Here is a 23,546-nt window from a genome sequence, read left to right on the forward strand (position 1 = left end):
AAAAATGGGTCCTGATGCACATGGACCCTTGGCTTGTGAAGGTGGAACTGCCAGGGACAAGGGCCATCTTTCCAGTATGTGGTCGATAGAACCCACTCTGGAGAAAAACAAAACCTGTTCCGTCTCATACCATGCTCCAAAAATCATTTTCAGATACATAACAGATATAAATGTGAAAGATGAACCACACAGCTTTTAGAAAATGATAGAATATCATCATTGCCCAGGAGTAGAGAAAGATTTCTCAAACAGGACACAAAAAGCATTATCTATAAAGGAAGAGATTGTTGAATTGCTCTACACTGCAGTTAAGGACCTTTCTTTAGCAGAAGGTGTCACCGAGAAATTGCGAAGACAAACCACAGAATGGGTGAGCGTATTTGCTAAAATGTAACTGCCAAATAATAATTTTAAAAAGTTTTAATTAAACAATAAAATAAAATGTAACTGTAAAAAAAGCTCAAAATATTTAAAGAACTTGTACTAATCATTTTAAAAATCCTAAAATTCAAAGGAAAATGGGCAAGAGATGGAACAGGCACTTTAAGAAAGGGTATTACTATCACCAATAAATATTAGCATTGTCCAACCTCCTTAATAATTAAGGGAATACAAAATAAAACTATAAAAAGAAACATCCAATAGAATAACTAAAATTAAAAAGGCTGTTAACACCTAGTGTGGATTAGAATTTGTAGCTGGCCTGAAAGTTAATTGGTGCGCTTACTTCGAAAAGCAGTTTGCTTCATCTAGCCAATTTGAGGATATGCATACCGTATGATTCAGCAATTCTACTTCTAGGTACATACCCAACAAAAATGTGTGCATGTATCTACCAAGAGACACACATGTGAATGTTCACAGTTGGAATTTTTATAAGAGTCTCAAACTGGAAATAACCCAAATGTCCCTCAATAGTCAACCAGATAAACTCCAGTATATTCAGGGACGCCTGGGTGGCTCAGCAGTTGAGCATCTGCCTTCAGCCCAGGGCGTGATCCCGGGGTCCTGGGATTAAGTCCTGCATCAGGCTCTCGGCATGGGGCCTGCTTCTCTCTCTGCCTATGCCTCTGCCTCTCTCTATATATCTCTCATGAATAAATAAATAAAATCTTTTAAAAAACTCTAGTACATTCATACACTGATATTCTATAAAGCAATGAAAGCGAATGCATTATATCAAGCATATCATATCATATCATCAAAGACATATGAATCTCATGAAAGTAATATTGAGGAAAAAAACAGACCCAAGGGGGAAAATACTGTAAAATTCCATTTTTATAAAGATAAAGAAAGAGAGAGCTAAAGTATATTTTTAGATGTTAGGGTGGTGATATCTTTGGTGAGGAGAGAGAGAATAGAGATGAAGGGGCGGGCACAAGGCGGGCTTGTGGGGGTTGCTGGCAATATTCTGTTCCTTGATCTGGGTGGTGGTTATGCTGTATTAGAGCATTCGATACTGAAAGATGTAATTTCTCCTCAAACAGGTCTGTAGATTCAATGCAATCCTAATAGGACTTTTCCCCTTTTCTGGTACTTGAGAAACTGATTCTGAAATGTATACAAAAGTACAGAGGGACAAGAATAGGGAAACCCGTTGGAGAAAAACAAGGCGGGAAGATTTGCTTTACTAGATAACACGATGGGGTAACTCACTGAGCTGACATTTATACTCTGTGCCCTTCTGGTATATATGTCATACTTTACAGTAAAAAGAGGGATGCTAGCAGCACCAGATAGGGAAGGCACTCTGCTAAAGTTGAAACTGGTTACTAAATGTGTAAATGCAGGGGTGGACGTTAGTCTTGGGACTCTCCTACATTTAAATAAATGAAGGGTGGTCCTCAGCCGTGGTGATGGTTTGTGTATTAAAGGCCCCAGGCCAGTAGGCGGCAGCAGAAAGATGAGCTTTGTCCTAGGGTTCATCTCTGGTGACCAGAAAGGCCTTTATTGTCATCTGATGCAATTTTCCAAGGTGCTAATCAAAGCTACCTTTACCCTCATGTTCTTTACTCTAGAGTTTGCTTCCTCTGGCCAGCCAGATTCTGGCCTGTGCATCACCTAGAGCTGCCTTCAAGTCCGCAGAACTAGACTATCTTCCCATCTAACCGTATTCCTTTAGCCTCCCTCTTACTCCTAACATATCTGCTCCTCGACTTCGTCATGACTAGTTCTTCATTCCTCTCTTCTGGCTCAGTCCAACCACCCTCCCTCCATCAAGTTTCACTTTCTTTCATCTCCAGCCTCCATATCACCTCCCATCTCTCCAACCAAAATCCTCAAGATCCCCCTTCCCTGTCTCCACGGCACTTTGCACACTCCTACACTTGGATCAGCTCAACACGCCATACAACAGCCCTTCTGAACCCTCCCTCTGTCTGCAAGCCTGTGCCCTTGTCCCCAGAGAGGGGAGAGTTTGGTAATGGAACCATAGACACCTGGAATGCCAGGGCTGGAGGAGTCATGGGTCTTGTGTTTCTCACTTCATCATTTTTCCCTTATGAAGACACAGATGACCAGAAGATCATCCAGTGTTTTCCATTCTTTCTTTTTTTTTTTTAAAGATTTTTAAAAGATTTCATTCATCTATTCATGAGAGACACAGAAAGAAGGCAAAGACACAGACAGAGGGAGAAGCAGGCTCCATGCAGGGAGCCCAATGTGGGACTCGATCCCAGGACCCGGGGATCATGACCTGAGCCGAAGGCAGATGCTCAACCGCTGAGCCACCCAGGCTTCCCATGTTTTCCATTATTTCAAATAATAAATAGTCCCATCTGACACTGAAGTTGTTCTTGACTTCCGCCTCCCTAATTTCCTCTGCTCCAGAACCCATGTAGAACCATGAGTGTCAGACACACAAGGTGGACTGGCCAGGAATCCCTCAGGAAACATGACAGGTCCACCCTAGACAAAGAAAGTATAGAACTTACACCTGATTTCTGGACTTGGGCATAGATGGTAAGGCTTTTTTCTTCCTTTGTTGGCTTGTAATGATTTGTTTTACCTGGGGAAAAGAAATCACAGTGGTTATCTCTCTCCGGCCCATGCACAAACTCTGCTAGGATTTGTCGGGTCTTTACCCCCCACTGCATAGCCATCTTCCCCAGGGGTCCCAAAGGAACAAACACCAAGTCCCAACCCCCACCCCACACATGTGTCACATGGCCTTAGGTTGGTTACTTGATCTCTCTATTTCTCTGTGAAATGGGACTGAAGTATCTGCCTCACAGGGCCGTTGTGATGATCATATGAGATACTATTTGTAAAATGTTTAGAACAATGCCTGGCAGCCTAAATTCCCAGGATGTGTTACATGTAACTGGAATGCCGTTCAATTATTTTAATCTCTATTGTTTAATGTGCATATCTGGTCTCCTAATAGGATTGTAAGTTCTCCGAGGACAGAGCTCATTACCCTTTTGTACTCTCCCGCTTGTTGCACGGTGCTTCACTGTGTTTCTGGGGCACTTTACGTGTGCATAGGGGAAGAGATGTAAGATGGAAGGCCCCCGGGGACTGATTGGAAAATAAAGTAACAGTGTCATTCTGACACCCACCATCCGGAAACTTTGCTCAGAGCCCAGGGTCTCTGGAATTTAACATGTTGCAGAACTTTTTAATGTGTAACCAGTTTTTAATCTTTTTCTTTTTTAATTATAGAACTAATCCATTCTCGTTACAAAAATTAAAATTATATAAGGTAAAAAAAAAAAGTGTGTCCCTCCTCCCCCATTAGCCAACGCAATTTCATTCCCAGAAGCAATCACTTTTAAGTTTGATGAATATCCATCCAGACCAGCTCTGTGCAGTTCTCTCTGCAGTCTGATGTGTTAGCCACAAGCCGCGGGGGGCTCTTGAGCACTTACTTGAACTATGGCTAATGCAACTGAGGAACTGAATTTTAAATTGTATTTAATTCCAACTAATTTAAGCTGAAGCAGCCACACATGATGAGTGACTATCACATGAGACAGTGCAGTTCGGGACATTTGCTATACAGTTTTTTTTTTTTTTTAATGCAATAGGGCCATTCTATTCATTCATTCTATTCTATACACCCTTCTGCGTAACTTCATCTTTTCACTTATGTGTGTTGAGCACATATTCCACGCTGGTGCAGTAGACCTATCTCACTCTTTCTAATGTTTCCTGCTATTCTTTACACGCATCACGCAACAGTGAGAAGGATGGAGTGAGAGTGCCTGACTAAAACATGGAGCTAATTTGGGGACTACTGCAAAGTCCAGGTAGAGGCAGTGGATGCTTGGCCCAGAGGAAACCACACATAAGTCTTCAGGGTGGACTTATTTTAACACCAATAAATTTATCCTCTTAAAAAAAACTAGGAGCATGTTTCTGAGGGAAAAGCACCTAGGAGAAATATGTTTTTATTTGGAAGAGAAAGACCAACTATGTATATGTGTGGTGAAGATGCTAGGATGTTCTGCATGAGGGTATGATCCTTGGAGGGGGAAATGATAGGCAGCCATTGGGGAAACTCAAAGAATTAAAGAATGTCCATGTATGATGTTCCTGTGTGGGGGTGGGCATGGAGGGCCTGGTGGGCCCAGGATTTACTTTTTTTTTTTTTTTTTTTTTGGCCAGGATTGACACTGGCTACAAAGTGTGCATGTGTGCGTGTGTGCGTATACGTGCACGTGTAGAACAGAGGATAGAGGTCAGGGTGACGGGGGAAATAACAGGGAGGGTGCAGCTTAGGTCTGTGAAATATAGCCTCTCAGTTCAAATCCAAGGGTGTTTGCAAAGTTAGGCATGCCCGCCCTGCACTGTCCTCAGGCCGTAAGGAAATGAGTGGAGAACAGAGCAGTCCTCAGGGACTGCGACTTTCAGGTCAGCTCAGGCTGGACAGTCGTAAATGCTCAGACAGGAGGAGTGAGGCTGAATGTTGCTGCCTAGAAAACCACTGGATCAAGGTTGTCCAGTCATGTATTTTCCTTCCTGGTGCCAGAGCAGGTTTCAGGAGTTAGCTCAAATTGGCTCAAAGTCGTGAGGACCTAGGGCTGAATGAGAAAGGTCGTGGCCTTCGCAGTAGGGGGTCTGTATCCTGCCCTCAGTGGTGTTGGACAAAACCTGTCATCCAAATGGGCCTCTTTTACTGTAGCTGTAAAATGAAGTTGTGGACTGTGTAACGTCCTTTCCAACTGTTTCCTGAAGCACAAAGTTGTCCTTTGTTATCAGGACTTCATGTACTTAAATCTGCTCTGAGGACTATTCTGCATCTGAGGATGCTTCTAGTGCCTTCCCCTGTTGGCCATAGGACTTAAACATTGAGGTTTTAATTCACTCCATTAAAAGATTTGTCTATGGGAATCCCTGGGTGGCTCAGTGGTTTAGCACCTGCCTTCGGCCTAGGGTCTCGAGATTGAGTCCCACATCGGGATCCCTGCATGGAGCCTCCTCCCTCTGCCTGTGTCTCTGCCTCTCTCTGTCTCTCATGAGTAAATAAAAAAAAATTTAAAAAAAGGTTTGTCTGTGTGTGTACATATGTATCCATCCATCCATCCATCCATCCATCCATCCATCATGCATCGGTCCATGATCCATCGTCTATCCATGGACGCCACTGGACTTGGTAGTCGCTGTGTATGACTCACGGATCCCCACAACAATACCGTGCAGTACATAATATCATCCGGTTTTGCAGAGGAGAGCTAGCTCACTTAGTCACAGAGCTTGTCAGCGGCAAAGTCTGCATTTGAATGTAAGTGTGTCTGAGGCCAAATCCCATATTTTTAACCAGTGTTTTCTGAATATGAAATTGCCAGAGAAACCATTTGAAAACCTTCAGAGCCAGGCAGCTTCTTGGAGGTGACAGCATCACAAGGTGCCAAAAGAATCTCTTGAGCAAAGTCTTGCAGAGGGTGTAACAATTAATATAGGTTTTCCCACAGATTTGAGGCAAGGCTTTCAAGTTCTTGGCTTACAAGTAATACAGGGTGGCTGGAGATGAGGATGGATATCGGCTGGGGGGGTGACAGGGACTTGTTCCCTTCAGAGGGAGATGAGGGGCATTATTCCCTTCAGAGCACAACCACGCGATGAGCAAAATGTAGTTGAGGAAAGCATGTGAGTTAGGATCCTGGCACCCCCTCTGGCTAGGTTAGCATGGCTGCGTTAATCTCCATTTTCTTAACCCTGGTATCTCACTCTTTCCCTATTATCTAAGCCAAATGTGGGTGCCTTACCCATCCCCTTAGGCTCTCATCACAGTTTCTGTCTGAATCACCCTACCCCCACCCTCCCCAACTAACTCTCAGTTGGAGGAAATGAGATAAAAGTAGGTGGCTGTGCTGTGATCTAGACTTTCTGATACCAGCAAAGCCAGCACAGAGTGCTGTGGTAAGGGCTTTTTCAAGAAGGTTACACGTGAGAATGCTGATCTACTTGAGAATAAGATCAGCTATCACCTTGGTGTGTGAGGATCAAATCCTGTCCCACCGTGGGAAGGCCAGCCCAGGGACCTGTCCTGGTCTGGGGGCAGGACCTTCTGACTTTGGTGTGGGTAGGTGACAAAAGTGTGGCCAGGCGCCCTGCCCTGTGATGTGGACTCAGGGGACCCCTTGGAGGGGTGGTCAGGAGACACATCCTCTAGGCACTTAAACTGCAAAGGGGTAACTGGGCCTTACCAGGTACCCTGGGTGATCTTCCACACTGTTTAGTTTGGCCTTAAGCAACCTCATAAATTGCACAGTTTCCTAAGATGAGTCAGAATTTGTACAAAAATCTTAGTAAAGAGCATTCCCTGTGGGTCTTCCCAACGACACGCGGGCCTTCCCAGTGGCACGTGGCCTGGTTGTTGGGAGACATAGTTACAGTTCTGGTTCTCTCATTAGCTGGCTGGGTGACCTTGCACGAGTCACATGGCTTCTCTATGCCTCCATTACCCCGCTGCTAAGTCACGAAGAAACAACTCACTCACTGTTCTCAGAGAGATATCGCAAGAATAAAAAGAAATTGTAGAAAGGTTTCAACCTTTGGATGACAATATCTTATTATAATGCCCTTTTATTCATCTGTAATTGTAACTTTTCTTGAATGAGATCCAAGAGCCCCCTGGATTGGGCATCTAGGAGCATAGTCAAGCCTCTTGTCTGGCCCCCTGCAGCATCCCCCACCCACCCCTCCCACAGGGCTAGTTATATCGAGCGTGAATGATCTGTGTAGTGTCTCCCACATTCAACACCTATGGCTCAGCCCTCTTTCCACCCCCATGGCCTAGTAGGGATCAAGACATATTGAATTAGACTGAATTGTGGAAGGTCCCAGGGTATGTGTACTTAGTGTTATTGCAAAAGTGCTTCATGCAGAAAGCCAAAGCTGTGCAAGCAAGTCTTTGCTTGTGCGGAGAGGTTCCCTACTTACCACAAAGTCTGATATGAATCTCTTTATTGTCAGACACCTACCTCTTCTTCTCAACAGCAGTAATACCACTTCGAAAATCAAGATGACACCAACGATACCCCCTAAGAAGAGCCCAGCATACAGTCTCCATTGTCTTGGCACTGAAAAAAAAAAAATTAAAGGGCGATCTCAACAGTACTGTGAGTTTAAAAACATCCTTCACGGAAGTGGGGAGACCAAGTCTCGTGTTCTCTCTCAGGGGACACATCCATTCTGATGGTTTCAGACAGCAGCTTCAGACAACTGAAGATTTCCTACCTGTTCTCTTATCCTAATTTCTCTCACCATACTTGACTTTCCTCATTTCCTATGGAAATTTCCCAAGTTCCATAAAGATTTTTCTATCCAAATGCTTAATTTGTACCTCAATGATCACATATCTAAAATCAGACTCATCTTTATTTGTCCCAAGTCAATGTCTCTTGCCCGTTTCCCTAGTTTTAAATCGCCGATGAGTCCTGTATCCATTTTGGTACAAAGAACGTTCTGGTTCCACCTGCTGTCCCCACACTCCCACACCAGTCTCATGTGACACTGGGAGGAAGAATGGCCGACTTTTGTTGTTTAAAAATAAACATAATAGTGCTATTATTGTCCTCCATGCAAATAACTATATGGAACCCACTGGACCTGAACTGAAAGAAAAGCATGTATGTTTTCCTCTCAGGGATTCCAATGCTTAATACGAGTGCTAGAGAAGTAGCAAAGTTGCGGAGCCACCTTTTTTTTTTTTTCTTTCTCTCCTTTACCCACTTCGCCAAATCCTTCTAAGCTGGGAGTAGTACCTTGGAAAACAGTCAGTGAGACCTAATGACCCAGCAAACAACACATTTGGCTTACTAAGATACTAATAGACAATTAAGGAGGATCGCCGATGGGCCATTTTTAGTGCATTGTATGTGTGAATGGAATTAATCCTACAAGGTAGTTATTCTCATTAATCCCATTTTTGTGCATAAGGAAGCAGGCATGGAGACCTTCAAATACTAGAGCTTGGTCTTGGGGTAGAAAAGTGGCTGATTGCTAAAGACGGACTTCTTGGAGAGTCAGAGAGACTTATGGGCTTGGGGTGAGTTACCCCAAGGTAATGAACAGTGGGATCAATCTGAAGCACCAGGATTCTAAGTAAAATCATAACATTAAGGCTCTAAATACAGTTGACCCTTGAACAACGTGGGAGTTGGGAGTACTGACCCCCCCAACACAGTTGAAAATCCATGTATAATTTTTGATTCTCCCAGAACTTAGCTTCTGATAACCTACTGTTAGCTGAAACCTTCCTGATAACATAAACAGGTGATTAACACATATTTCCATGTTATATGTTTTACGTACAGTATTCTGACAATAAAGTAAGCTAGAGAAAAGAAAATGTTAAGAAAGCCACAGAAAGAGGAAATACATTTCCTTTACTGTACTGTGTTTGTAAAAAGAAAGAAAGAAAAGAAAAAAGAAAAAGCCTACATATAAATGGACCTGCCCAGTTCAAACCCATGTGTTCAAGGGTCAGCTGTAGTATAACAGCAGGTGTTAACATTAATGTGTCAGGATAGTTTATTAGGATGATTGTGGAATTAGTCTGCTTGTTGATGAACCTGGGGTAGATTTTTTTGGGAGAAACTGAAAGGAATAGGCAGGCTACAGAGGAACAGAGTCCTTGCAGACACAATTCAGATGTTCACATAGTTGAACAAAGCTACAGACTAAAGTCAGTGAATTGATCAAAGGCATCCCACCAAATTCCAAGTGGACCTTCAGCCCTCATAGCTAACCAGAGTTTGCCTCCGGGATTTGAAAAGCTTCTTCCCTTTTCTTTTTCGGCCTCTTAATACATCAAGTCATCCCAGGGAATCTCAGTGAACCAGCCTGTGAACATCTTGATTATAGACTTCCTGCCCCAAATAAACATGCTTTAACCCTGCCAGAGACCAACGTCGGCAGACTGTCATGCCATATGACCCGATCAAAAAGCCAAGGGGCCAGCAGAGAGTTTTAGTAAGACTCCAGAATTTATATCAAGTCTAAGATTTCCAGCATGGAGACACCACTGCTCTGGAGCTGTCCTCCATGCCGTCCTCCTCTGAGCAGCTCGCGGCCCCTGAGAATCCTCCTCGCAGCTGGGGCATGTGTGTGTGCGTGCACATGTGTCTGGGACAGCACAAGAGTAAGATCTGTGTTTAGAGACTCACTCAGGGCTTATGCTGCCAACGCCAGGGATCCATGGAGAAAAATCCCAAATCTGAAGACAAGAAGCAGAGACGGTAGCCAAACACCACCATGTTCCATCAGCTCATGGAACTGACCCAGCAAATTGTTATAGTCGCTCTGACTATTTTGAGATTATTTCCTCTTTCTTCTTCCCTAACCTACATTGGGATCTTCAAAAACAACAGTTAATTTAAGGACAAATGCTCCAACCATTTAAACCGTTTTAAAAGGTAATAGTTCTCTCAAATGTCACTGGAGATACAAATAAAGTAAAAAACCAACACACAAGGGGATGCCTCTAAACTACAGAGTAGGAGATGACAAAACTGGACTGGTATCAACCCCAAAGTGAGCCTTTGTCCTATTTCCTGGCTCCTGCTGCCAACAGCTCTGCTGCCCACCTACTCACATGAACTGAGGATGACTGAGCCAGAGCTCAGACCAATGCCCCAGCTGTCTCCTTCTTTTCCAGGTTGTCAGGAGGATGAAAGCCATCTGCTACCTTTGTCCTATAACATAAATGTCCAGCTTCTGCTACTCTGGTCAGACCTGAGAGTCAAGCTGGCCTTTGTCCTGAGAGATATTTCAAAATCCCTAATTTTTCTCCTACTCTTTGGATACAAAGCAATATGGATCTCTTGGAGGATTTAAGTGATAGGTCCATAGAGGGAGGTTTTCAATTGCTAAAGGAGCTATGGCGCTGTCTTATCCAACCCGCTAATTTTATTTGGAGGTGTACCCAGAGTCACAGAGAAGTGGATGGCAGAGCTGGGCGGGATGGGAACTATAGACACATTTTGTGTTTTGGCCTATGATGATGGGATTCCCACAGGGAAAGCCCTGAGAGGTGCCCGTGCCCCCAGTACCCTCTCTCCCACATCTGCCCATTCTTGCTGTGCGCCCCTTTCCTCCTGCTTCACCTTCAGCTACCCACCAGGCCCGCCCAGTGTTGACCCTTTGACCAATCTTACTACCTCTGTATCAGTTTCCCTGACCATTCTAGCTCCCATTCTTTTTTCTTCTCCCTGGGACTTTGCCGCACCTTGGTTTATGCCATGCATCTTAGAACCTGAGCTGCGGTATTACTGTTGCTGTAAGGACCATTTTCAGGGAGGTCATTTGGAATCAGATAAGCGGATTCAGATTCTGGACTTACTACTTGATAGATCTGCAACCTCAGATAGACTGCTCCTAACTTCTGGGTCCTTGGTCTCCTTGACTGAAAATTGAGCACAACAATATTCAGTTCACAGAGTCTTTCTCAAGAGTCAAGGAAATAATTATGGAAAGTGTCCAGAGAGATGCCTGGGGCATAAATGTGGTACGTAAATGCCATCTCTTTCCACTAGCCTCAACTGCCCCACATAGCTGCTAGCCTCTCAGAGGCCAGAGGCCACTTCTTTACCTCTTCTGTGGCTATCTTGGGACTTGGTATACAATAAGTCCTTGGTAAATTCCTGTTGATTGACTGGAAGGAGAGAAGATAGATTTGATCTCACATCCAGAGAAGACCTTTCGCTGGTGTTCAGAAACACTCCAGCCCCATCTTGTTTGCTTATGACTCAGTTTCCCTAACTAGCAGGTCCAAGAGGTCTTGCACTTGGTGCTCATCTATTTGGTACTATTATCTAATGATATAGATGTTTATATGGAAACTAAATGTCAGGAACTCTGTGCCCTTGACAATTTGGGTAAATATGGACAAAATGCTACTTTAATGGCTTGTTGGGATCAGACTGCCCATGACTCCTGCAATTTCTGGTAATGACTTCCTCATGGTCCTCCAAGTCTTTGCTCGTGTGGCTCTGCTTGCTGTAGTCTGGGCTATCCTCGGTGCAAGGTGCAGTGCCTTGATCAGTTTTCCACACACAAAAAAGGTAAAAACCTACACCAAGAATTCTGTGGGTGTAAATCTGCGACTGAACGGTTGAAACGTTGCAGGGAACAGATTCCATTGTGAACCTGGTGGCTTTCCACTATCTGATGGGCTCAGACCCTCTTTTTCCCTCCCTATATCTATCCAAGCCAGATCTGTCCTCTTTCTCATACAGAAACATCTAAACCACAGCTGGATTCCTTGGGGGAGGGTCTCCCCTTCTGCTCTCTAACATTTAAATTAAGTGTATATCCTGTTCCTTTCCAAAGAAGAATTCTAGTAGAGGTTTCTTAAGATGATAATATTTTTCTACCTAGTAAGGTATAGAAATCCCACCTAGATCATAAATTCTTGAAGGTAGACCTTGTTCCTTATGCTTTATTTGCACCACGCCCTACCTGATACAATGTAGGGTTACGGGCAATAATAAGTACATGATGAAGGGAGATAAATTAAATCGGAAGCCATAGAACAAAGCTGGGAGGAGGACTGTCATGTATCCTTTGGTTAAGAATGATCAGGGTGCTGAATATAAGAAGGTTTCAGAAGGAATGCAGGGTCACTTTTGAGTGACTCAAAGCAGGATTCGAAGGGAATGAGCGATGACCTACTTAGTGTATGCTTCATAAAATGAAATGGAACCAGGCAGAGAGGGTGTTCTGCGCCCACAGCACCACCTGTGTTCCCATTTTCAAACCACTGTTTCCTGTGACAGAAAACTCCAGCTCTCCCTCTTCTTCCTCGGTCATGTAGTGAAGCCTCTCAGAATGGCACTCAGCAGTCAGGGAGAGCAATGTTGTTCTGGGGCCCATAGGCCCTACTGTTCATTCATGAGGAAATCCAATATGAAAATTCCTAAAGAGGAGGTTGGGGCCCTTTCCCCCCTGGAGCCTCTGAGAAGCAGCCGAGGAGACTGACTGAGGACTCCGACACCATTTATGAAGAGTCCCCACCCTTTGGTCCTCTACCCTATTGGCTGTGGTTTAAATATAAAACCTTCTTGGAGAATGAAACTAGACCACTCTCTTTCACCATACACAAAGATAAACTCAAAATGGATGAAAGATCTAAATGTGAGACAAGATTCCATCAAAATCCTAGAGAAGAACACAGGCAACACCCTTTTTGAACTCAGCCATAGTAACTTCTTGCAAGATACATCCACGAAGGCAAAAGAAACAAAAGCAAAAATGAACTATTGGGACTTCATCAAGATAAGAAGCTTTTGCACAGCAAAGGATACAGTCAACAAAACTCAAAGACAACCTACAGAATGGGAGAAGATATTTGCAAATGACATATCAGATAAAGGGCTAGTTTCCAAGATCTATAAAGAACTTATTAAACTCAACAGCAAAGAAACAAACAATCCAATCATGAAATGGGCAAAAGACATGAAGAGAAATCTCACAGAGGAAGACATAGGCATGGCCAACATGCATACGAGAAAATGCTCTGCATCACTTGCCATCAGGGAAATACAAATGAAAACTACAATGAGATACCACCTCACACCAGTGAGAATGGGGAAAATTAACAAGGCAGGAAACAACAAATGTTGGAGAGGATGTGGAGAAAAGGGAACCCTCTTACACTGTTGGTGGGACTGTGAACTGGTGCAGCCACTCTGGAAAACTGTGTGGAGGTTCCTCAAACAGTTAAAAAGAGACCTGCCCTACGACCCAGCAATTGCACTGTTGGGGATTTACCCCAAAGATACAAATGCAATGAAACGCCGGGACACCTGCACCACAATGTTTCTAGCAGCAATGGCCACGATAGCCAAACTGTGGAAGGAGCCTCGGTGTCCAACGAAAGATGAATGGATAAAGAAGATGTGGTTTATGTATACAATGGAATATTACTCAGCTATTAGAAATGACAAATACCCACCATTTGCTTCAACGTGGATGGAACTGGAGGGTATTATGCTGAGTGAAGTAAGTCAGTCGGAGAAGGACAAACATTATATGTTCTCATTCATTTGGGGAATATAAATAATAGTGAAAGGGAAAATAAGGGAAGGGAGAAGAAATGTGTGGGAAATATCAGAAAGGGAGACAGAACGTAAAGACTGCTAACTCTGGGAAACGAACTAGGGGTGGTGGAAGGGGAGGAGGGCGGGGGGTGGGAGTGAATGGGTGACGGGCACTGGGTGTTATTCTGTATGTTAGTAAATTGAACACCAATAAAAAGAAAAAAAAATAAAATAAAAATAAAACCTTCTTGGCAAGTAGCCCTGCCTCCAAGGACAATGCTAGAGGCCTTTTCTTTTTCTTATCTCTGAAAGTCTGCTGCCACAGAAACACAAAGCTTCTCTCTCTCCTCAAGTCCCCAAAACTTATTCTTTAAGGAGACACAGAAGAAAACGAAAAAGACTCTGAGACACAAATATAGCTTGCCCCCAGGAGATCTGAGATGCTTCTGCCATAACGGTCTGAGAATGCCAGACCTCTTTCCTGCCTTTCATGTGGTTCTCTCAGCAAGGCAGTCTGCAAGGCACACAGCGACTTGAAGCAGCCAGCCATCTTCAAAAAATACCTCGGTGTTTGGTGGCTTCCACTCAGAATTGGGGGTGGGGGAAGGATGTTCACAAACCAAGCACTAATTTAAGATCCAAGACCGTCCAAGTAAACATTTCTACAGAGGTCACAGCAATGCGAGGCAGAGGCTACTGGTTGCGCCCACGGTTGTCCACCTTCTTCCGTGGCAGCACGCATCTTGCCCAGTCACATGGCTGTCCAGCTAAGCACTACACACCTCGGCTTCCCCTGCCCTTGTGGCCATTTGACAAGGCCCGTGGGACGTACCAGGTTCCATTCTCCCACCGCTATTGTCAGGCTGACTGGACTGGGAGTACGTGAAAGAGGGACCTGCCTCTGTGCGTGGAACATCTAGATGACTCTGTAGCAATGGGTGCTCCCGTTTGAAGAAATGGCCTTGTTAGAAAGGGGGAGCCCCCAGGGCTCACTGGTAGTGTCACTTGTCTCTTCCTCTGAGCAAACCCAGACTTGCTGAGCCAACTTTCTGCTAATCTACTGAAAAGGGTCCTCTTTTCAAGATGAGCTTCCAGGGGCATTCCCTTTTAGTTGAATTACTTAAGATGTTCTAATATTCATTCTAGCGTAGATATAACTATTTCAGAAGGTGTTCGCGAAGGACAGCAGCAAGTCACACACTGCTGACCCATCAACATGCTCTGCATGACCTCCCCAGAGTACTCTGTAGCACCCTAAGACTTGGACTTTGCGATAAAGATGCTTCTTAGCAAGAGACATTTAGATGTTTCTTACTGGAAAATAATGAAGTGGCCATCGGAAGAAGGATGAGTATATGACTCAGATCCTGGACAAATGTCATTAGAAAAATGGCATGACGAAGAGATCCCTAATAAACCCTCAGACCCCACCACTTCGTCCCAAGGCTGAAATGTCCCTTGTACGAAGTCTTCATTAAACTAATGGTCCCTGCTTTGGCCTAGGCCTGTCATCTCTTGATGGATCACTGCAACAGGGGCTCTTCCCCACAGCTGGTTTCTCTTTCTGCTGCCTCTTCCCTGCTCCCACCTATTCCCCATACCACTGAATTTTCTCCCCAAAATGCAAAACTGATCATGTTACTCCTCTACCCAAAGTGCTTTATTACTTCCCATCCCCTATAGGATGATCTAGGACAAGACCTAGATGCCTCTACATTTCCCCCTGCCTGGAATGTCTTTCTTTTATCTGCTTAGATAATTTGTTTATTCTTCAAAATCCAGTTTATGTCACACCTTCTGTGATGCTCTCTCTGATTCCCTCAGATACTGTTAATCATTGTTCCCTCTCTGTTATTTCTGTTCTGCCCATCACACTACACAATGTAGGATCAGTTATTTACAGAACATTCTCCTTCCTTCCTTCCTTGAGAGCAAGGATCATGTCTTATTTTATCTTTGTATATTCAACAGACACCACAATTCTGGAACCTAGTAGAACCTCAAAAAAGGTTTCGTCAAACTAAGCACAATATTCCAACCTCAGATGGTTACTTAATCAGCCCTCCCTTCCTTTTTTACCAGAATAATGATGCTTTTGTTCCTGGAGAATGAGCAGTCAGAAGGTCTAGGTTCAGGTACTAATTTTACTGTTTATAATTTGAAGAAACTTCGGGAGGGTACTTAAATGCTATGACCTTCAAGTTCCTCATCTGTACAATGAGGATGATACTAACACGGATCTGGTAAGTTTGTTGTGAGGCTCAAGAGAGATTACATCATTGAAAGTACCCTTCCAATAACAAAGTACTATATGATTTATTATTATTCCTAAACCTCACATTCTAGGTCTCAGTCAGATTGCTGACTTCCCTGGCCTTCTGACTTGCTATGAGATTTACAGTCCATTCCATACAATATGGCCCTCCATTATATCCTGCATCTCATTATTGAGCAAACCTTCCATGTCTCTATCTTTACAACATGTTGCTGGAGAGCAGAGATCGTGTATCGTATTCATGCCCAATTTTCTGTGCATAAGTGGTCAACAAGTACTTATTGATGGTACAGACCAGTCCCACCATTAGTGGAGTATGGACTGGGGAGTCAGGGCCTGCCACCTGCACTCTCTCACCCAGCTACCCTTGCAGCTTGGAGCCAAGACAGGAGGGGAGAGGAAGAATCACCACTGGAAGGCCTGCACTCTGAGTCTGGCTCCATCATTTCTTATCATTGACAAGTGTGAACTGAGCATATGCCAACCTGGTGATTATGAGCAGAGGGCATTCACTGAACACACACGAGGAGGCTTTTCTCAACTATAGGGAAAATGAAAAGTATTATGACCAGGGTGGAGGCCATGGCTATGGAAACAGAGCATTTAGTACAGTGGGGACTGAGCCCATATCATCAATGTACCACACTAGCCCCCATCAGGGCACTCACCCGAAGACTCTGGCCTGCACTTGGACCATGGGTTGAAGGACCATGAGCGGTTGCTGACGGGGTTGCTCACGGTGCAGACATAGACGTTGTTGACATGCTGAGGGCCGAGGCTGAGGTGCAAGAGGTGAGAACTGTTGGCTGGGATCAGTGGGTCAATCCCCAGTTTCTCACTCCAGCTGTAAACCACATTGTCCCCCTTTTCCACTTCGCAGGCCAGCATCATGCTGCAGTTCCCATTCTCCTGGGTCCAGTTCAACACCTTAATTTCTGGAGTGGAGACCTGCTCTGTCAGGAGGGGGAGGAAGGAAGCCATCACTCAAGTGAACCCCCTGGTATTCTAACTTGATGTTTTTGTTAAAAGAAAATGGAGCCTCATGGTATTTTTCCCTCCCTGTGGGTCTGCAGTGTGTTTTATTGCTGGTGGGGACCTACTAGTTCCCCAAATCCCTCTCTCTCCAATATATTCCTTTCCAGTATGATTTCAGGACAAAATAAGGGAAAAGTGTTTGTCTTTTAGTCTCCTCCTACCACTACTGTTAAGAATCCACTTGCTTAGGCACCTGGGTGGCCCAGGGGTTTAAGTGTCTGCCTTTGGCTCAGGCTGTGATCCTGGGGTCCTGGGATCGAGTCCTGCATCAGGCTCCCTCTGGGGAGCCTGCTTCTCCCTCTGCCTGTGTCTCTGTCTTTCTCTCTCTCTCTCTGTCTCCTATGAATAAATAAATAAAATCTTAAAAAAAAAAAAAAAAGAATCCACTTGCCCTTGCTAATGGTCCCAATCTGAGTTGCTCTTCTGTTTTCTACCTGTGACATTTTCTGCCAACTTAATCCTACATGGTTTAATTGTCATTGGCTAAAGTATTATCTTTGGATCTGAAAGAATGACATAGTGGTGGGACACAGTGGTAGAGTGTGTCTCTACGTCTGTATTTGTGTGTGTTTGTGAGGGGGGAATCTCACTCTAATGCTATGAAATAGCTAAGGAAAGGGGGTAAGTTGTATTTATTTAGCGACTACTGTAGGATGGGCACGATTCTGGAATCTTACATTTATCATATTCTTTAATCTTCTCAACAACTTTTCCAACAATTATAACCTTGTATAAGTATTCCCATTTTACAGATGAGGAAACTGAAACCCAGGGGGGTGGAGTGTCTCATACATTACTCAAGTTGAGATCAGAATCTAAGTCTGTCTGACTCTGAAATCTAGCCTCTTTCTTGGACTTGAGAGAGTATCATGGTTGCAGAGACTGTATTTTTCAAGAGTTTATGTGACAAGATGTGACAAAGGCAGTGGACTGCTCTAGAAAATGCATGATGTGCCATAGGGCCACTATTGGAGCAGTCAGAGCTCTCGGGTACCCGGCAGAGGGCTGAGAGGAGCCTGCATACACTATGTGGAAGAAGGGGGGATGCTGGAGCTACGGGAAGGGCGGGGAAGGTGTTGCCATCTTCCTGTAGACACCTGAGGATTTCAAAGAAATGCTGGGGAGGTGGAGCTGTCTGTCCCATCTCAGAGATAAGGAAGTCTCTCTATGAGAAAGCAGGACAACCCACGTAGCTGTTGTCAGGATTCCTGGAAATTCAAAGGACCGTTTAGGCCTAAGAGACACAAACTCTGGGTGCGTTCAAGAGGGGCTCAAGTCGCTCAAGAAAGCATTGGCCTTGGATTCAGATGGACCAAGGGCCTAGATTAGGTTCTGCAGCTAAGCGACTTCATAACCAGAGCCTCTGTTTCAATGAGAAACAAGCACTCTTCCACCAGGTAGATGAGGTCCTACGCCAGAGCACAGGGCGTGCAAGTGGCGGACGGGCCGAGCTTCTGCTCTCCTTCTCCTGGGCCCCGAGTGCAGGGAACCACCCATGAGGATGTGTGTAAGCACAGCCAACCACGCCCTGGATTTCAGGATCCTGGTCTATGGAAAAGAGGTTGAGCTCCATCGATGGTATTCAAACATTTTAAAAATAGAGAGAGGAAAGCCCTTTTTTCAAACCAAGTCTTATTTGCAAATTGAGACTCTTGGGGCGCCAGGCCCTGTAGTCCATAGGCAGCTGGTCTCCTTCTCTTTGGGAAATGGGGGTAAGGGTAACTAGTGTTAGTCAGCTACCGTCGAAGAGCAATTTGGACACAAAAGATTTGTGACTCTCTAAAACTTCTTCCCGAAGCACAATTTAAACACCCTGGACTAGATGCTCTTTTGAGCCACTCCCAATCCTAAATACCCTTGCTTCTGAGACTCAGCTAAATCCTTAGGTAAGGGACGATCTCAGCCCCCCAGTGCAGACTGGGGAAGCCCCATTATTACCATAGAGCTTCAGCTGCAGACAAAAGTGTTGAACTGAAAAGTTCTCCTCCAGGGTCATGAAGTACCAGCCTTCATTTTCCCTCCTGCTTTCCAGGATCCTCAGGGTCAGGTTTTCCAGATGAAATTTATAGCCATTTTCCAGGTAGCGTGGAGACCCCCCTTCTGGCAGATCCAGAGACACTATTTTCTTCTTGATACTGTTTCCCGGTGATTCCGCCCTTGTGACAAGGATGTGGATGCTCTTGTTCATCCTCTTGCTTATCCCTTCGGATGCCAAGGACAGCTGCAAAGTGCTTCCCAACTTCCCAGGGACTTCTGGGCAATTCATCAAGCTCTCACCTGTGGGAGGAACCAGAAGAAGCCCCTTACTGTAGAGGCCTTTGAGAATCACATCCTGTCTGTGGATCAGGAATGACAGATTGAGGTGCTCCCTCCTCCTCTTGGGCTATCCCTGGAGTTGCCAGATCCTTAGCAGCCTATAAGAACGGTCATGACTGTCCCACCATATTCTCAAAATTTTAAAAATCCCAATGGAAATCTTAAAATTGCTTACAACAGAGATGTACAGACTAATTAGGACACCGAGTTTCTTTGATCTGGGAGAGAATTGCATCAACTCAGATTTATAGTTAAGGCACAGAGAAGTTAAGACATGGAGAAGTTATGTGACATCCCGAAAGTCATGTAACTAGTAACTGGACTAGAAGCCAGGTCTGCTCATTCCTTTGCCAGACTTCTCACCACCACCGGGTACGCAGTATAAGGGGCAGAGAGCAACTGAAGCTGACTCTGAGCTTGTGAGCCCAGGAAACCGAGGCCAGAGAGCATCATTTCAGATAATGAAGAAAGAGAAAAGTCTGAGGGATGTGGAGCTAGGGAGGTCGGGAGCCCAGTGCTCAAACTGTGGAATTCTTGCTCTCAAGAGGACCATAAGGGGGGCCCCTGGGCGGCTCCATCGGTTCAGCATCTGCCCTCAGCTCAGGTCATGATCTCAGGGTCCTGGGATTGAGCCCCACATCAGGCTTCCTGCTCAGAGCCTGCTTCTCCCTCTCCTTCTGCCTGCTGCTCCCTCTGCTTGTGCATGATTTCTCTCTGTCAAATAAACAAAAAAATATATTTAAAAAAATACCATAAGATAGTTCCTAGTATTGAGGATGAGAAATTATTTTATGTCTCTTTTTCAAAAGAGCTGAGCCAACAACAAAAAAAAAAAAAAAAAAAAAAGAAAAGAAAGAAAGAAAGAAAGAAACCCAAAACCAAACTTTTCAAATCACTGTATCACTGTAGAGGATCCTACTGCTGACTATTTAACACCTCCTCTTTTTTCAAACCCGTGACCTCTGCTGGTGACTCTGCTTCTCATCACACTGAAAAAGTAGAAGAAACAAGAAGAGAACTTCCATTTGAAACTACCTCCGAGAAACCTATCTACCTGGATGGATGATCTCTGCTTGCGTTAAGGTTAACATCTTCCATCACGGAAAACTCACCCACCTCAAGCCTTCGCTCTTGCAGTTGCCCCCATCCCTTGCACCAGCAGCTTTATTACTGGTATAGAATGCTGTGGGTTATTTCCATCAACATACAACGTACCAACTTGTGACTTCCTTTATCTTACAAACCCCTTCCCTGACCCCCTTCACCCCTAGACCCTGCCTCATTTCTCTCTTTTCCTTTATTGCAAAGTCCTTTAATGTGTGTTTATATTTCCTGTTTACATTTTATGACTCGTTTTCCTGTACTCACTCTTAGCAGACACTCTTCCTTACTATGCCCTGGAACCACTCTTATCAAGGTCACTGTATACGCCATGTTGCCGAGTCCATTCTCCATCCTCGTCTTGCTTTCTCAGGAGCACTTGGCATGGTTTATCAGTCCCTCTTTGAAACGCTGCCTTCATTCAACCCCTGGAATACCACACTCTCCTTGTTTCCTTCCTATTTATTTGGCTGCTCCTTCTCAGTCTCCTTGAATGGAACCTGCTGTTCTTAAGGACCTCTAAATTTTGGAGCATCCCAGGACACAGCGCTCAGATCTCTCTCCCAGCCACGCTCATCCAGTTGCATGGGTTGCCATACTTCTGGACTGCTTGCAGAGATACGTCTCCCACCCAAACTGCCTACATGGATCAGCATTTGGAGGTCTGAGGGGCATTGCAAACTTGGCAAATGAACTCTTGGTTCCATAATGCCTTCCACCAACAAGCATCACAACTCCCCCAGATTCTAAGACCAAAACATTTGGAATTATCCTTGACTCCTTTCCTTCTCTCATCCTCCATAAGGAGTCTATCAGCAAATCCTGTTGGCTCTATCTTCAGAATAATATGTCTGCAATCCTAGCATTTCAACCTCCCTCATTTCTGCCACCATTGTCACAGCCTGGCACAGCCATTGGCTTCCAACTAATCTCCCAGCATCCCATACAGTAGACAGAGTCATGTTTTAAACCCATGTCAGATTTTGTCTGTCTCCTGCTTTGAAACTTCCAGGGCTTTCTAGCACTCATAGAAAAAATATCCATAGGCTTTGTTATGGCTTCAAAGACTCTGACCCCTCTCCTGCCCTCTCTCCACTCACTGCACTATGGTGGTGGCACTGGCTCACACACCTCGTCAAGAACATTCCCACCTCAGAGATTTTACTTTTGCTGTTCTCTGGATATATCTTTCCTTGTATATCTGGATAGCTTACTCCCTCACTTTATTTTAGGTTTCTGCTCAAAAAAAATCATCTCTTCTGAGAAACCTACCCTGACCATCCTATATAGAATAGCCCCCTTCTGATTGAACACTTACCACTGTCTGTGATACATGCTTTTATTTTATTTTATTTATGTGTCCCTGGCTGGCATGCAAACTCTTCAAGAGGAAGAATTTCATTTTGTTCATTGTTTTGTCTCTAAGTCCTATGACAATAGTTGGTATACGGTAGGCTTTTAATAAATATCTGTTCAAAATATGAGTGCTGAAAGCTACATCACCTGACTAAAACCTCTTTTATTCAGCTTTGCCCAATATGTAATTGAACTTAACCTTAAGCTAGTTCTCATAAAAGAAGGAGCCCATGACTCAGAGAGCATAGATTGGCTTAGTTGATAAGGAAGCCAGAGAAGTAAAACAAAACTGCCTGCTTAGGTAAAGCAGCCATCTAATTAGGACACAATTGACTTGTGGCTCAGACGGGTTGATAGAGAATTGGACAAACTGGTCCAGATGTTCTTGGTAACAAAATGCCCTGAAATCCCAACACTGTCCCTTAAAGTGGCCAGGTAGTATCAGGCTAGACATCCAGAGATTGGGAGAAAACAATAGGCAGTCCACCTGGGCTGAAATTAGGGTGAGATTGGTGGAGACTCAAAATGATAAAGGAAAAGTGAGGGGAAGGAAGTATATAAGATGGGATAGGGAGAAGCCCTCCCTACCCCCAAACCAAAGAAATCAAAGAAAGAAAATAGGAAGGGAAAGAAACTAGAAAAAGAAGGAGCAGATGAGAGGGCAGGCTGAGTGGAGTGGCCACACAGGGAGTGGAATCAAAACTCGGTCAGGAAGAGACCCTCACGCCCTGCAACCCATGTGAAGAATGGTGATCTCACAACTGAGTGTGTGTGAGTAGCTGGGTCTGAGGCGGGGGTACTAGAAACCAGCTCCACCTAAGCGCAAATGGAAAAACAAGTGGGGACTTTAAAGTGGTTCACAGAAGACTTCAAGTGGAATCCCCACTCCTGAAACATCCTACTGCCTGATGCGAGTTTTCCAGTGAGCCTGTGATTCAGTCCCCCCTGTTTACTCAAAAGTCTGGAGGAAACATTTGCAGCTATTCACACCAACTCACTTTCTTCAAGGGTAATTCTACTTAGAAAGTAGAGTGATTCACATGGACCCATGGATATTTTCCTGAACTTGACCGCATTTGGCCAACCCTTCACAAGATGGGATTCTACATAACAATAACCTCCACCCCCCCTTGTTGTGCTTGTGGCATCTTGTCACAGCATTGCTTTCAGGGAGTGGGGCGGGGACAAGACTCAATAGGCCTCACACTTCTTTCAGAATATCTAGGCCCAGGAAGAAAATTTGCTTTTTAACCTGCAGTCCCATGAACCATCCTCTTTCCTCCCATTCCTTGATGCTGTTGGGTCTTTCTGACTCAGAATACTTGCATTTCCATGTTCTGAACGCCTGTTACCGCCCTGTTTCCCTGACTCCTCTCCGTTGGATCTCTGCCTCTGACCCCTAGCTTTGTCTGGGCCTCCCTGCCAGTGCCTCTAGCGCCTTTATATGTCCCCTTCATATCACTCATCACGCTTTTACCTCTGATTCTATGCCTGTCATCCTCACTCAAGAATAAGCTTCTGAGAGTAGTGGCTCTCTTTTGCCCACGTATAGTCCTAACACCTACCTGGGACATAGTAGAAACTCAGTAGACCCTTGCTGCTTGAGAGAATGAAAAATAGAATGAGTGAGCAATGGACAGCACAGAGTCTAAGATCCCCTCTCTCCAAAATCAGAATGTACTCTGTTTCATCTTTATAACTTCCCTAAGAAGTACAGTGTGGGGGAAAATGATGGGGATCCTGCTCCCCGCTTGCCAGGTGAGGAGATGGAAAAGGGTTGGCTATGGACCCTAGGCTTCAAGCTTCAGCAGGCCACTTGCCAACCCCCTGAACACTCGCAACAGCTCACCTCTGCGTTGATGCCTTCATCTGGAATACTCCCTTCAGGCCCTATAAAAATCTAATGTATATATTTGGGAAGACACACAAGGAACTGATGGTAGCAGTTGCCTCCAGCAGGAGGGACAATAGGG

The 23,546-nt window shown here is 44.6% G+C and overlaps 1 protein-coding gene across 2 annotated transcripts in view; it reads right to left on the minus strand.

Annotated features, from left to right (window-relative positions):
- Positions 1–23,546, minus strand: part of SLAMF1 (signaling lymphocytic activation molecule family member 1) — a 36,005-nt gene that overhangs the window by 8,881 nt on the left and 3,578 nt on the right. The window contains exons 2-5 of one of the 2 annotated variants that reach the window (XM_077886640.1): positions 18,739–19,077; positions 16,434–16,718; positions 7,431–7,529; positions 2,937–3,010 (exon numbers count right to left, since the gene is read on the minus strand). In XM_077886640.1, the coding sequence (XP_077742766.1) occupies positions 2,937–3,010; positions 7,431–7,529; positions 16,434–16,718; positions 18,739–19,077 (797 nt within the window). Of the gene's footprint in view, positions 1–2,936; positions 3,011–7,389; positions 7,530–16,433; positions 16,719–18,738; positions 19,078–23,546 lie in introns of both variants that reach the window. The other variant, XM_077886639.1, reaches the window with a different exon arrangement.

Source organism: Canis aureus, chromosome 38 (assembly GCF_053574225.1).
Source record: "Canis aureus isolate CA01 chromosome 38, VMU_Caureus_v.1.0, whole genome shotgun sequence".
Lineage (NCBI taxonomy): Eukaryota > Metazoa > Chordata > Mammalia > Carnivora > Canidae > Canis > Canis aureus.